At 49.4% G+C, this 13,058-nt stretch overlaps 1 protein-coding gene and 1 long non-coding RNA gene across 8 annotated transcripts in view; one reads left to right on the top strand and one right to left on the bottom strand.

Annotated features, from left to right (window-relative positions):
- The window catches only part of Adgra1 (adhesion G protein-coupled receptor A1), a 42,090-nt gene that overhangs the window by 9,759 nt on the left and 19,273 nt on the right, over positions 1-13,058 (top strand). For 3 of the 6 annotated variants that reach the window (XM_033761330.1, XM_033761331.1, XM_033761332.1), the window contains 4 exons: positions 837-1,129; positions 2,183-2,310; positions 4,093-4,216; positions 8,383-8,528. In XM_033761330.1, the coding sequence (XP_033617221.1) occupies positions 1,087-1,129; positions 2,183-2,310; positions 4,093-4,216; positions 8,383-8,528 (441 nt within the window). In that variant the 5' untranslated portion in view covers positions 837-1,086. Of the gene's footprint in view, positions 1-836; positions 1,130-2,182; positions 2,311-4,092; positions 4,217-6,952; positions 7,251-8,382; positions 8,529-13,058 lie in introns of those variants that run through there. The other 3 variants (XM_033761333.1, XM_010620218.2, XM_010620237.2) reach the window with 2 other exon arrangements.
- Positions 4,622-6,822, bottom strand: LOC104859540. Of its 2 annotated transcripts, none has more exons than XR_779423.1 (3): positions 6,323-6,822; positions 5,129-5,325; positions 4,622-4,802 (listed from the first exon to the last, which is right to left on the bottom strand). It is a non-coding gene; the product is annotated as an uncharacterized LOC104859540 (long non-coding RNA). The 2 variants fall into 2 exon arrangements; XR_779422.1 differs by having other exon boundaries at positions 6,745-6,818.

Genomic DNA, 13,058 nt, shown 5'->3' with positions numbered 1-13,058 from the left:
TTCATCATTGGGATCTTGTACCTTTACATGACAGGTCTTGGTACTCATTTTTTCCCCTTGTCCCTGCCCTCCCTTCACCCCCTCCCCCCCCCATTTATGAACACTTTATTTCCATTTTTTCATTTTCTCATATTTTTTCTTTTCCCTTATTACATTTCCCCTACCCTTCCCACTTCCCCTATACCTTAGGCCTTTTCTTCCTATTTCACATTGTCAATTATATCATTAGGATCTTATGTACTATTATAGTTTTTCACACCAGAGAAACTATTTGTGAACCTCAAGTTCTTAAAGTGACTCAAGGCTTTCCCACCTCTCAGAAGCACAGAACTTGGCAGATCACTTGGTGTGAGCATTGTACCAGGAAACATACTTTCCCATGACTTCTGGACTTATTTCCATTTTGCAGCAAGTGGCTGAACCATGACAGACACAGAATGATAGCCTTGGCACTCAGAAAGTCCACACAGAGTCCCCATGACCAGATGTCAAATATCCCAGAAGTTGGGCACCAAGGAAAGATTTTTGTGATCTTCCCTGGCAGGTCAGATGTCCTGGAGGAGGCAGCCCCCAGGTGGATCTGAGTGGGGCCCTGAGCTGACCCTGCTGCAGGAGGCATCTGATGCTTTGGGGCCTGGGGGCCTCCTCTTTACAAAGGAGGGGAAGCAAAAGCAGGGGTCTCTGGCCAGGCTTACCTTCTCAGAATCCCTCAGGGGGAAATGCCCAGAGAGTACTACAAAGCTGAGCTGAGTCATGAGCCTGGGTGCTTGGTTTCTAGGAAGAAAGGGCCATGTGCAGACAGCTCTGCTGAAATAAACTATCACTACTTCTCCCAGCCCCACAGGTGCGTGTCCTTGCTCAGACAAAGGCTCCTTCTGGCAGGTGTTGGCTGCCCACACTGCTAAAGGAGGCACCTTGGGGTGAAGAGATGAAGGCCAGGATGGGACTTACCTCCTAAGCAGCACCAGCCTTTGAGGATCCAGACTACACACCCCTCCAAGTGCTTCAGGCCAAACATGGGCAGTTTTACTGATCAAGCAGGAGCAGGCTGAACCTCAAGATCTCCTGAAGAGGTTGTTTCAGACCATGACATCCCTGCCACCCCGTGGCTGGCATCTCCAATGTCAGCGTGAGCTCATGATCTGGTGATAAAATTGGCAATGAGGCACCACAAGTCCTGAAGTCCCATGTCATCCAGAGAGATCCTTCTGTCCTGATCCTTTTGTCCTGCACTATCCATGGCCCAAAGGCTAAAGATTTGGGAGCAGCAAACCCTAACTTCCCACTTGAGCAGAACATCTTCCCTAGGACTGAGGGACCAGAGACTTAGCCCTCTGCCTGAAACACGAGTATAAGGGCATCACCCTACAGGGCCCAGAAAGGGCAAACCTCCAGCAGCTCTAATATTTTTCAATTGAGACATTCAGTTTTACTCTACCACAGAGAAACCATGCTCTCTTTTGGACTTGCACCTTAAACCCTTTACTTTGGCTGTGACGCACAGTGGGGTTAGGGATATTAGAAATGAAAGCAAGATCCTCAGTCCCGTGTCTATTTTTCTGATAACTACTTCTCTTTCTCCATCAGCTTGAGTCAACAGTACTCAGATATGCTAACGTGTGATACAAAATATCCCTGGGAGACATTTAAAAGCAGAATGTCAAGGGGTGTGAGCTTCAGAAGTGGGTTGGAGAAATTTGACGTTTCACTGCTTTTCCGGTGGCCCCATCTAGACATCCGAGCAGGCATGCTGCCAGCAGACAAGTACATATCGGAAGCCAGGGCTGTGCCCTGCCCTCTGCCAGCAGCATTTGACAGAAAGGGAGCTGGAGGAAGGCATCTGGCACTGCAGCAATGCTGCCTCCCTCTGGGAGCTGCTTTCAAAGCCACATAAAGACATTCTTGGCTGAGCAGGCCTGGGAAGAGAAGACCAACCTCATGTGGGTGACTGGCTTGCTGCAGACCCCTTCCACTCTAGTGGTACATCCACTGAGCAGGGTCTTCCTCAGCCACTAACCTGACACCTCCTAAGTAACCTGACAGAGCAAAGTTCAAATCAGAAAGTGCCTTGAGCCACTCGGAGGGGGGAGGCTGAACCTGAAAGTGAAAACTCAGGTGACTGGCTGTGTGTATGGACTCTTGGCTATACAGTCACCCCTCTTCTCCTCTGTTTCTTTCCTAGGATTTGAACACTGTCCTCTCCCTGCCCCAGTACCCAGGGGAATTCCTGCACCCTGTGGTGTATGCATGCACTGCGGTCATGCTGCTGTGCCTCCTTGCCTCTGTTATCACCTACATCATGCACCAGAGGTAAGTCTGACACAGGGGAGTGGTGTCTCCCTGCTACCAGGAGAGACACCATGTTTTTTTTGTTTTGGGGGTTGTTTTTTTTGTTTGTTTTTTTGGTACCGGGGATTGAAATTGGGACCTTGCATTTGCAATGCAGGTGGCGGCACCACTGAGCTAAATCCTCTGCCTGAGACACCATGCTTTCACCCTTGAGTGCAAATCCCTGAAGGAAGGCCTCACCCCCTCCACATAGCAAGATGTCCCCAGAAGGTAGTTAACACTACATACCAGCTCAAGCCTGCCCACACTCTGGGTGCCTATCACAGGAGCCAGCAGGAGACAGTGCCCAAGGAAAGCCCAGCTCTTCCATTCTGGACCTCCATCAGGTCTCCTCAACAGCAGCCTCCACGTTCTTGTCAAATTAGGTGAAATAAGTCCTTCCTAAAATGGGTTCACATACACTGAGGCCCTGCCTAGAGGACTGCAAGACCTTTGATATGCCTGTACATCATTTCCTTTTACCTGGGAAGGGAAGGACAGTTGGATTTATAATACTGAGCTTGCTTTTGGCCACCTTGTCTGAAAGCAGGAGTGATGGTGACCTCACTACATCACTTGGAGATGCACTGGAAAGTGTGAGGAGGGGAGCCGGCCACAGCCACAGTCCATCCCATAATCAAACTCATGGGTAATACTTAGGCCTTGGCCATACACACAGTCATGAGAAGAAGCTTGAGTGCATCCAAGACTGTGGTCATGGTAAGAAGCTCAGGCTCACCCGAGGCCACAGTCACAGGAAGGGGATGAGTAAGTCCAAGGCCACAGTCATGGGAGAGGCTTAGGCAGGTACAAAGCTGTTGTCTTAGTCTGTTTGGGCTGCTATAACCAATTACCACATACTGGGAGGTTGCTAAACAATCATTTAGAATAGAAATAGAGTTCTCACAGTCCTGGAGGCTGGAAGTGCAGAACAAGACACCATCAGATTTAGTGACTGGTAAGGGCCTATTTCCTGGTTCATAGATGGCACCCTTTCCCTGTGACCTCACATGGTGAGGCAGCTCTCTGTGGTCTCTTTTATAAAGACACTAATCCCAGTTATGAGAGCTCTGTTCAAACACCTAACATCCTAATACCACCACATTGGTGATTAAGTTTCAACATATAAATTTGGGAGTAATACATACATTTAGACCATAGCAGCTGTGATTATGAGGAGAAGTTTGGACACGTTCAAGGTCATGATGAAGTCATAGTTATAAGTTAACATCAGTCCTGGCCATAGCCAGCTGGGCAGAACCTTAGACATGTTTGTGGCCATGGAGATGTTCTCATCCATAGACAGTGTCCTAGTCAAAGCCCAGGCACTGGAGCACCTGGAGTTGTGCTTATAGTTACATAGCCATCACCCTCTTTCTGAATAATAGATATCTACTCAGAGAGGGCAGAACCCCTTCTGGGCATAACTTCTATCACTGGGACTGTGGGTAAGTCATAGTCTTGGGGCTGTAACACATTCATCTGTCAAATGATCAAATTGGTCAAGATTTTGCAAAAGCTCTTCCAGGCATAATACTCTGTAAGGTGATCTACCGCACAGTCATTCAGTGGTAACCCACTAAGCTGCAGACAGCACTGTCAACTCTCTGTCCCGTGATCTAGTCCTTTGAACATGTTGCTCCCAGCTCACTAAGGGGCTACTATTTCCACTGTGGACAGAGCTTGGCATTGGGGCAAGAGTGCTTGTTTCCATGCTGTTCCTTAATATGCTGGCTCCTAACATGAAATCTCCGTTTCCCACAGTGCCATCCGGATCAGCAGGAAAGGCCGGCACACGCTCCTGAACTTCTGCTGCCATGCAGCTCTGACCTTCACTGTGTTCGCAGGTGGCATCAACCGCACCAAATACCCAATCCTGTGCCAGGCGGTGAGTGCTGTCTGTGTCTCACTGTGCCACAAAAATGAAAGTGTATTTATCAGCATTCCTACCAAAGGGGAAATGTGTGCTAATTGTCTTGTTTATGAACTAATACTTTAGTATTTGCTCAGCTGTTGCTCATGAAGGGAATAGTTAGGCATATATCCAGCAGGTCCCTATCACAGTTTCTCTCCATCTGAAGCCAATTGTTTTGCTCATCATTTGATTCTGTAAAATAATTTACTTTCAATTGGACCAGCTTGTTCTGAGACCTATATGGTATGCAGCTCCAGTGATGGCGAACCTTTTGGAGCTTTCAGTGATACAAACAGCCATAGGTTTGCCACTACTGAGCTAGCATTTACTATGCAGCAAATGGTGATCTTCCTGAGAATCAGGCACAGCTGTCTTTCCCAGAGAAACTGGCAGGGCAGGCTCAGGAAGGACCAGGTGAAGCCTCCTAGGTGCCAACCTCACCATGCCATCAGGAGGAGCAGCTGTGGCATTTGCAGTTCACCAAGCTGTCCTCAGTAGGCAGCGCACTTGGCAGTTCTGTCTTCTCTCAGGAAAAGGGGGATCTTGGAAGGATCTGAGACTTGAAAAGAACAGTGAAAATTGCCAAATGGATCCTCAGTACACCGGTGACCTGGCTTTGGTTTAAAAGAAGGAAATATAAAGCAGCTGTAGCTTGTGGAAAAACCCACAGTAGAGACCCTCCCATCAAAATGAGGCATAGTCCTATTCCCATTGGGCTGCGGTCCTGGGCCAAGGAAGAGAGCCCAGCTATAGCTTGAAAGTGGGTGTTTGAGAGACAAGAATCCTGCTAGATACATTCCATATAGTATCTGTATATGCACCCAATCTCTATGCTGGCTCTGTGTCCACAAATGGGACCATGCCCAGGGACCCAGAGCAACTTACCAAAGATTTCTATAGTTTTTGTCACTTCATGGGCCAGTGACGATGGGCTAGTAACTCGGGCATTGTCCTGCTTCTTTGCCCCTTTGTTATTGTGAATTCAATGGAGATCTATTGACAGCCACAGATGCAGCCTTCTGTAGGCCCATATGATCCTGTACTGATGTCAATGACCATCAGCCATCCCCTGATCTTTCCACCTGCACAGATGGCCACAGGCGAGCCTCACCCCGGGGTGTCTGTGGATGACAGGCTTGCCCCACCAGAGTGCTTCATAGGGGAAAATTCAGACTGTGAACACATACCTTCCCCCCATGTAGTTTCTGCGCCCACCCGACACTGGCCTGGCATAGACATGGGGATGTTTCCTTTCCCAGCACTGACCCAAGTTGAGTCTTGGAGTGTTACATGAGCCAGCCAGCCATGCCTGAGTGACACTGCTACTGTCCCCGAGCCCTGGGCCCCAGAAGATTCTGGAATGTGTGCCGGCATGTCATGTCCATGCTCCACCTAGACCCTAGGTGTGTCTGCAGCACATTTGGCAGCACAATATGAAGGGGAGCTGGGGGGCAGATAGTTTCTGTCTTCATGCCTCTTGCCAGCTGGAAACAATCATGGGGAGCACAGGGAAATCCTGTTTATGCCTTGCTATAAATGCCTGCCTGGGAGTGATCTGAAAGGCAATCAAGTGGGCTGTTATATTTATGACTGCACTTTGCCACCAAGAACTCCACAACTAAGACCCACCAGCAACTCAGCCCACTGGAATCGCATCAGGGTTTCAGAGAAATGGTGCAGGGCCCTGCAGCAAACCTGCAATTATTCCCATGCTTTGGCCAGCCCAGGAGAGGATCATAAAGGTCAAGAGGCAAGTGAGGCCCAACACCAATGTTTGATAGAGGAAGTCAGGGGTGGGTCTGGAAGGACCTGCAGAGTTCAGATCTGTAGAGGAACTCATGCTAAGGTGGAAAATGTCCAATTCATTGTGACAATCCCTGAGATCCCCATCAGAGGAAATGGCCCCCTCTTTGGTGGCACAGGAAAGATCATGGCCCTTCAGATGCTATCTTGATCTCCTGATTACATTTCCAGAACATACCAGGCCTCATCTACTCATCCACCCACTCACTTGGCAAACATACCGACCAGGTGCCAGGGCTTGCTGTGGGTGCAGGGAACAGTCAGAAACACACTCACCCGGCTCACAGAACAGAGCCGCCATTGGGGGTGGGGGCGCAGACAGACCCAGCAAGAAGCCAGGGAAAGATGCTGAGCTGTTAACAATGGAGGAGAGGCAGGCTTGGTTCAACAGAAGCTGTGGGGCTGAGGACTGCAGCTGTAAATGCATCCACTGAGCCCTGGAGGTAATAGCCCCACCACACCCAGATATTTAACTCTCCTATGCCTGTGGACACAAATGTGTCTGTTACCACTGAGGGTCTGTAAGCCAGAGTCCAGGCTGGTTCTGATCTGCAGCCTGGCAGGTAGGGAAGAAAGCTGGCCCAGTTCTCCCAGCATAGCATCTATAGCCATCAAATATTAGGGGGAGACACCTGATCAGGAGCAGGTTAAATGTCAGACTGTGGGAAGCTAGAGCTGTCCCCCCCTCCAACGAAAACCTGTGACCAGCACTCCCAGGCCCCTCCTCTCGTCCACGTGTGGCTCGGCCTCACAGCAGAACAACCAGAAAAACTTGGAATGGCTGCAGAGAACAGAGTTGTTATGGCAACAGAAAAAATGACCATGAGCCTCATTAAAGTACTAAGTGACATCATAAACAAAAACAGATGGTCCCACATAATGAATGTGCATCAGGGCTGGCCCTGGGTCTGGAAGCGAGGGAGGGCAGCCTGCTTAGCACCTCCTTTACTGCAGTAGAATGCTCTCTGGAAGCCAGGGCAGCATCCCTATGACTTCCCCGTGCGTCCAGCCAAAAGTGGGTGTTGGAGAGATGGAGTCCTGTGCGTCCAGCCAAAAGTGGGTGTTGGAGAGATGGAGTCCTGCCAGATACACTTTCTTGTGATCCCCAAGCCCACACCTAAGAGATGCTTAGACAGGAGAAGGCCAGACCTCCCAGCTCACTTACTGTCCTCTTAGCCCCGTTCGTCACCCTCCTCAGCCCTAGGTGAGTAGACCAAAGCTAAGGATCAGGTTCCTTTCTAGGACAGATCTCTGATCTTTGTAGATGGCAGTGATAGCCATCCTACCAATTCCCGAAAAGAAAGGGCTCTTCCTTCAAGTCAAAGCCAGGACAACTTCCTCACCTTTGTCCCGTGCTTTCCAGTGCAGAGAGGTCTCATTGGCAGGTCCTGGTACCTCCCACTCTCAGCCAAGCCAGAGTGAGGCCTGAGTGCTTGGAAGGCCCACAGAAGCCCCCACATGCTGAGGGTCAGGAAAGCCGAGGGGAAAAAAACACTTGCAGGACATAAGAGCTCTGCACAGAGAGCTCACAAACAGTTTTTTATCTTTCCACCCTACAAAATCCTCAAAAATTATTGCAGAGTTTGCTCATAAGTATAAATTGAACTCTGGATTTGAGAAATTATTATAATTGGTGCAATGTTAACTTTATTCAGGGAATCTCTGTATTCCTTAAACATTTATGTCCTTTCCAATTATAACAGTATTTTACTTGTCATTTTGAAATGTCAGGTTATTACCTCAAAGGTAACCTCATTTTATGGAATCAGATGGAGATGAAGGAGTATGGAATGCATAATTAGCTAGCACCTAAGTGTTGTGGATGGCACTCAACTCTGGCAGCTGTTTCCATAGTAATGAGTCACTCTGACCTGCATGGGTGGGTCGTCTAAGCCTCATCCCTGTGGTGCGTTTTCCTACATGTAATGCCACAAGTTACAGCACATTGGGAGCACCCTGATGTACAGCAGCACCCTCCTTCTGTAGGACTCTAGGCCGGGGGCCCTCAGGGAGGGGTGTGTACAAAGGCCCCACATGGGGAAGTGGCATGGGCACTGTTCCGGGACTGGTACACAGGCCCACAGGCTCCCCATGGGCTCTGCCTCACCTCTTGCAGCAGGAGAGCAAAACTCAGCAGTTCAGGGGTCTTTGCCACTCCTGTGCAGTGTCACCCTCTTCCTAGTGGACTCATTTCTTGTCACTAAAAAGCTATAGAGAAGCTGCTGGGGCTCAGCCTGCTGGGGCTTCCAGAAAGGCTGAGCTGCGCACTGCAGGTCAGTGACACTGGGGCAGGTAGCCGGCAGAGGGGAGCCTGGCTGACAACTCTCCCCTCCCAGGTGGGCATCGTGCTGCACTACTCCACACTCTCCACCATGCTGTGGATCGGAGTGACCGCCAGGAACATCTACAAGCAAGTGACCAAGAAGGCCCTGCCATGCCCAGGCACAGACCAGCCACCGTTCCCCAAGAAGCCCCTGCTCAGGTATGCAAGCGCACTTCCGAGCACAGCCCCCTCCATTCCCAGGGCCCTAGGAATCCCAAGGAATCCCCAACCTTTACAGGTCTTGGCAGATTCCTTCACCAGTCAACTCTGTGCCTGAGGATGAGCTGATCCTCATAGGTGGCCTGGGGGTTGAATGGGGCTAGGGAGCTGGGGCAGCAGCATGCAGGGGTGTAAGGGAGCATCCAGAGATGGAGATCAGGGAAAGTGTGCTGGGTATGAGAATGGGGGCAGCAAGGGGAAGGCAAAACAGCATCCTGAGTGAGACCAGGTAGGGCAGAGGGTGAAGCTGGGGTAAGGGCAGGGTCCTGGAAAGGAGCTAAGGGGCAATATGCTGGGGAAGGGACTCAGTGAACCGTAGGGAACAGAGCACTGCTATGACTGGAGCTCAGCTGCTCTGGGGCGTGTGTGTCTGTGTGCTGGGCGTGTTCTTCCCAGATGCCCAGTTCCTGGCATGAGGCCTGCTGTGCCTCCTACGGTAATCGCACTGAAGACTGGTGGTTGTGACTTTGGTTTACTTCCTGATGTCAGAGACTCTAAGATACCTGCTGTTTGCTGGTAGTAAACTATTATGCACTCGGGCAGAGATTTCAAGGCAAGTTTGGATGAAAGTGAATTGGGAAAGGGGACCAACTCCAGCTGGGCATTCCCTGCTCCTTCCTCAGAGGACCCACAGCAGAGCATAGGTAGTGATGCTGAGCAGCAGTGAACTGCAGGCCATGCTCCTGTGCTCCGAGGAAGTTTACTGCCATTCAAAGTTCTACCAGGAGACCGACCATTCCTGCCCTTCCCCCTGGGCTTTCCCATGCTGGAGTGTCTGCATGATGCTGTGATCCCTGCAGTGTCCCTTGGTCACTGGCATGCCACACCCCTCCTGACTCTCAGCCCCTGCCCACCATGGATAGCTACGGACTCACCGCACCCTCCATAGTGCACACACTCTACAGATACAAACTCGGGGTGGCCTAGCCACTGGAGATAGCGTCATCCTCCACCAAGTGCCTGCTCCTCTCTGCTACTCTCTGGTCTGGCTTCGGGCTGGTTGGGGAATGTGCTGCCCCTTCCTGAGGAGACCATGTGAGAAGCAATTGGAGACCTGGAGTCTTTCCTTTCAGATTTCCTAAGGGCCCTCCATACCCTGGCCCACAGCCTCTGCCACCATCTCCTCAACCCAGTGTCCCACTGAGAGGATGCACTTCTCCCAGCCCTACAAAGGGCATCCCTGGGTCTGCATCTCAGGCTTCAGGCCCAAAAGTTATATGTGGCCTGTGAACATCAACATTAACAGAAATTAGTTGCTGTGTGCCAAGAACTTCTCAGCACTATGTAAAGCCCCAAGAGAACCTGACAGGTGCACATCCCACTTAGCCAAACCCTTCCTGCTGGACCCTCAGTCACAACAGGCAGTGAAACTAGCTTCAAGGGTAACTGGTCAAGGTCATTGTCTGCGTATAAAGGAACCCACGTGTCCTGGCCCATCCTGCAAGTTTTCAACAAAGATTTGAAAACTAAAGGTGCCTGAGAGGCTTCTGTGGAAAACCAGATGATGCTATTTGGGCTGTTAATATTTTTTGAAGCCCTCCCCTTCCCTGAATCCCACAGCTGGGTCTGAATGTGCGCTCAGAACATACCTTTGCTCAGCTGTGGGGAATGTATGCTCATGTCCTGGAGATTTCAGGGAATTTTTCAGATCTGAAGTCAATGAATACTATACAAGCTTGAATCCTTTCTGCATGAGTATGGTGGGGGTATGGTTAAGTTAGAGGCCTTCTCTCTTTACAAGACAACTTAGTGGGGAGAGGGCACTGACATCCCCATGATCCCCACTGGTGGGTTGGTAACCTGCTCTTGAGTCAGGACTGGATCAAAAAATGGGAGGACTCATTCAAGACATCAGCCTTTGAAAGTCCAAACCTTTCAACTGAGTGGGCTTCATTGCCAAGGTTAGGGTCATCTATTCACGCCTCAGTCCTGATGGAGGTTTCTGGTTTCTATGGCAACACAAACTAGCGTCTCAATGGAAATTCTGTGATTTTAGATAGTGATTCGCCTGGTTTCATCTCCCCTTAGTCCCAAGACGAGCCCTTCATGTGCACATGGGGCCTTTGGAAGCACTCCATGGCCAGCTGGGCCCTCAGGAAATGGGTGCTGGTCGTGTGGAGAAGAATCAGCCCATCCAGGTCTCCTCCCTGACAACAAGGGTGTAGCGAGAATCCACACCAGAGCAAAGCCCAAAGTATGGAAGCCCAAGCCACATGAGCTGGGGTGAAAAGCAGCCCACACCTAGGCCTGGATCCTGTGTGTGGACAGGTGGACAGATAGACACAGGACATGGTGTTTATATCCTGGGAGTGAGTCATCAGAGGCCCAAACTCCCACGGATAAAGAGGCAGGCCATGAGCAAGTAAGTTCACAAACGGGGCCAGGGTAACTCCTGAGGGCCTTAGGCAGTTTGTCCGGGTCCTGCCGTGGGGACTACGGGGTCTGCAGACCAAATGAGGAAGTATTACTGTTTTCACAGGACTAACTCTTCTAGTCTACAAGAATGAGCCTTCTTTTCATTTACGGACATCTTTAATTTCTTCCTGAAATGCTTTATAATTTGCAATGCGCAAATCTTACACCTCCTTGCCTAAGTCTTTCCTGTTTTTTTTCCTTTGTACTGTTACATAAATGAAATGCTTCTGTATATAAATATAACTAATTCTTGTATGTCAATCTTGTATCTTGCAGCTTTGCTGAGTTGCCTTATCAGATACTATAGTTTGCTGTGAATTCTTCAGAATTTCCCATATAGATGATGTTCATGTCATCTGTGTGTAGGGCTTCCCTACCAATCTGGGTGCTTTTCATTTCTTCCTCCTGCCTAACTGTTTTGGCTAGAACCTCCGAAGCAGTATTAGCTTTCTTTCTTTTCTTTGCACCGTCTTGCAGAGGTTTGCCAACTTTGCTGCGCTTTTTAAAGAACGAACTTTGGTTTATCTGTTTTCTCTCTTTTTCTACTCTCTGTTTTACCTCTGTTGTGATCCTTATGATTCTCCTTCTTCCACTAGCTTTGGGTCTAGTTTGCTCTTCTTTATTCAGTTCCTTCCAGTATAAACATTAGATTATTGATTTGAGAACTTTCTTCTTTAATACAGATGTTTACAACTGTAAAGTTCCCTCTGAGCTGCATTGCTATATCCCAAAGTATGTTGTGCAGCTTTTTCATTTATCTTGATTAGTTTCCTTTGAATTCTTTCCTTGGCTATTGGTTATTTAAGAGAAGGTAGTTTAATTTTCACAGATCATTAAATATTCAGGGAAAAAGATCACCGTCTCTAGAAATGCACTGATACTTTAGAGACAAGAGGAACAAAGACAACCAGCTTGATTACAGCAGCACATCACTGCACAGCTTGTGTCTGTGGAGAGATCTTTGCGACAGTGGTGTCTTGCTGCTTCCTGTATTTGGAAATCTCTGCATCTGCTACAGGCTTTGTGGACAGAGAAGGAACAGGTAATCTGTGTGTCCCACTTGTAGGCAGCCTTAGCCAGGCTCACCACTGTGGCTCTTATGGCGTGTGAAGAATTGAGCAAGTTGTGGGATGGTGTGACTGTGTGCCCAGCAGGAGATACCACCTCCAGGAAGTACCAAGGGCTTGGATCCAAGGCCAGGCTTCACCCAGACTTCATCAAGCTGACTCAGGCCTTGCTGGGGTCTCTAGTGCAGGCGTGGCTGCAAGTTGAGTGTGATTCAGTTCCTGACCCTTCAGTCCTGCCTTGGCCTCTGTGGGTTAGACACTACCTGGGACCTAGTGTGAGCCTTAGGCCAACAACACAAGTGCTGCCCTGAGCTTGGAGGAGGGGCCAACGGGGACAATCTTCAGATAGAATCTCCAGAAAAAGAAAACGTTCTCTGTGAGGGGAGGCCAACCTAGGGCAGAGCAGGATGTGCCCTAAAGAGGGGATGGTGTTGGAAGAAGGGAGGGTAAACAAGAAGGTGGATGGGTGCAAGTGATGGGCAGCATTGGACACCACCCATCCAGCTCTTGGGAGGCACTGCCCCAACTATTCCAGCACCCCAAGGATCGCTTCTGATTCTAGGACACCTCATCTCCATAGTGGCCCTCCAAAGTGGCCATTGTCACATCTGACACCTTCAGCTCTTGTCCATAGGACAAGATCTGATCTTGCCCACAGCCTAAAACCACTGTGGCCATTCCAGGATCCACATCATTCTAGACTTTTAGACACATGGACCCCACAGACATCTCCTCTAGATGTCCCTAGCCACCTCAAGTGTGACCACAAGAAACTAGGACTATCATTCCCAGTATCACAACGATGGTATTTCATTCCTATCTGTGCCATCAGAGATATCTGGCCATTAACTCCTGCTCATTAAATGTTACACCATGAATTAGCCATCAGGACACAGGATATGTTAAATTAGCCTCTGGGGAATCACTTCAGTGTCTAGTCTGAGCTAGACGTTGTTGAACAACAATGTATGATTTTTGCCTCCTGAGG

This window comes from Fukomys damarensis, unplaced genomic scaffold (assembly GCF_012274545.1).
Source record: "Fukomys damarensis isolate Sample0158 unplaced genomic scaffold, DMR_v1.0_HiC HiC_scaffold_8, whole genome shotgun sequence".
NCBI lineage: Eukaryota > Metazoa > Chordata > Mammalia > Rodentia > Bathyergidae > Fukomys > Fukomys damarensis.
This window is presented reverse-complemented; position numbering and strand designations above follow the sequence as displayed.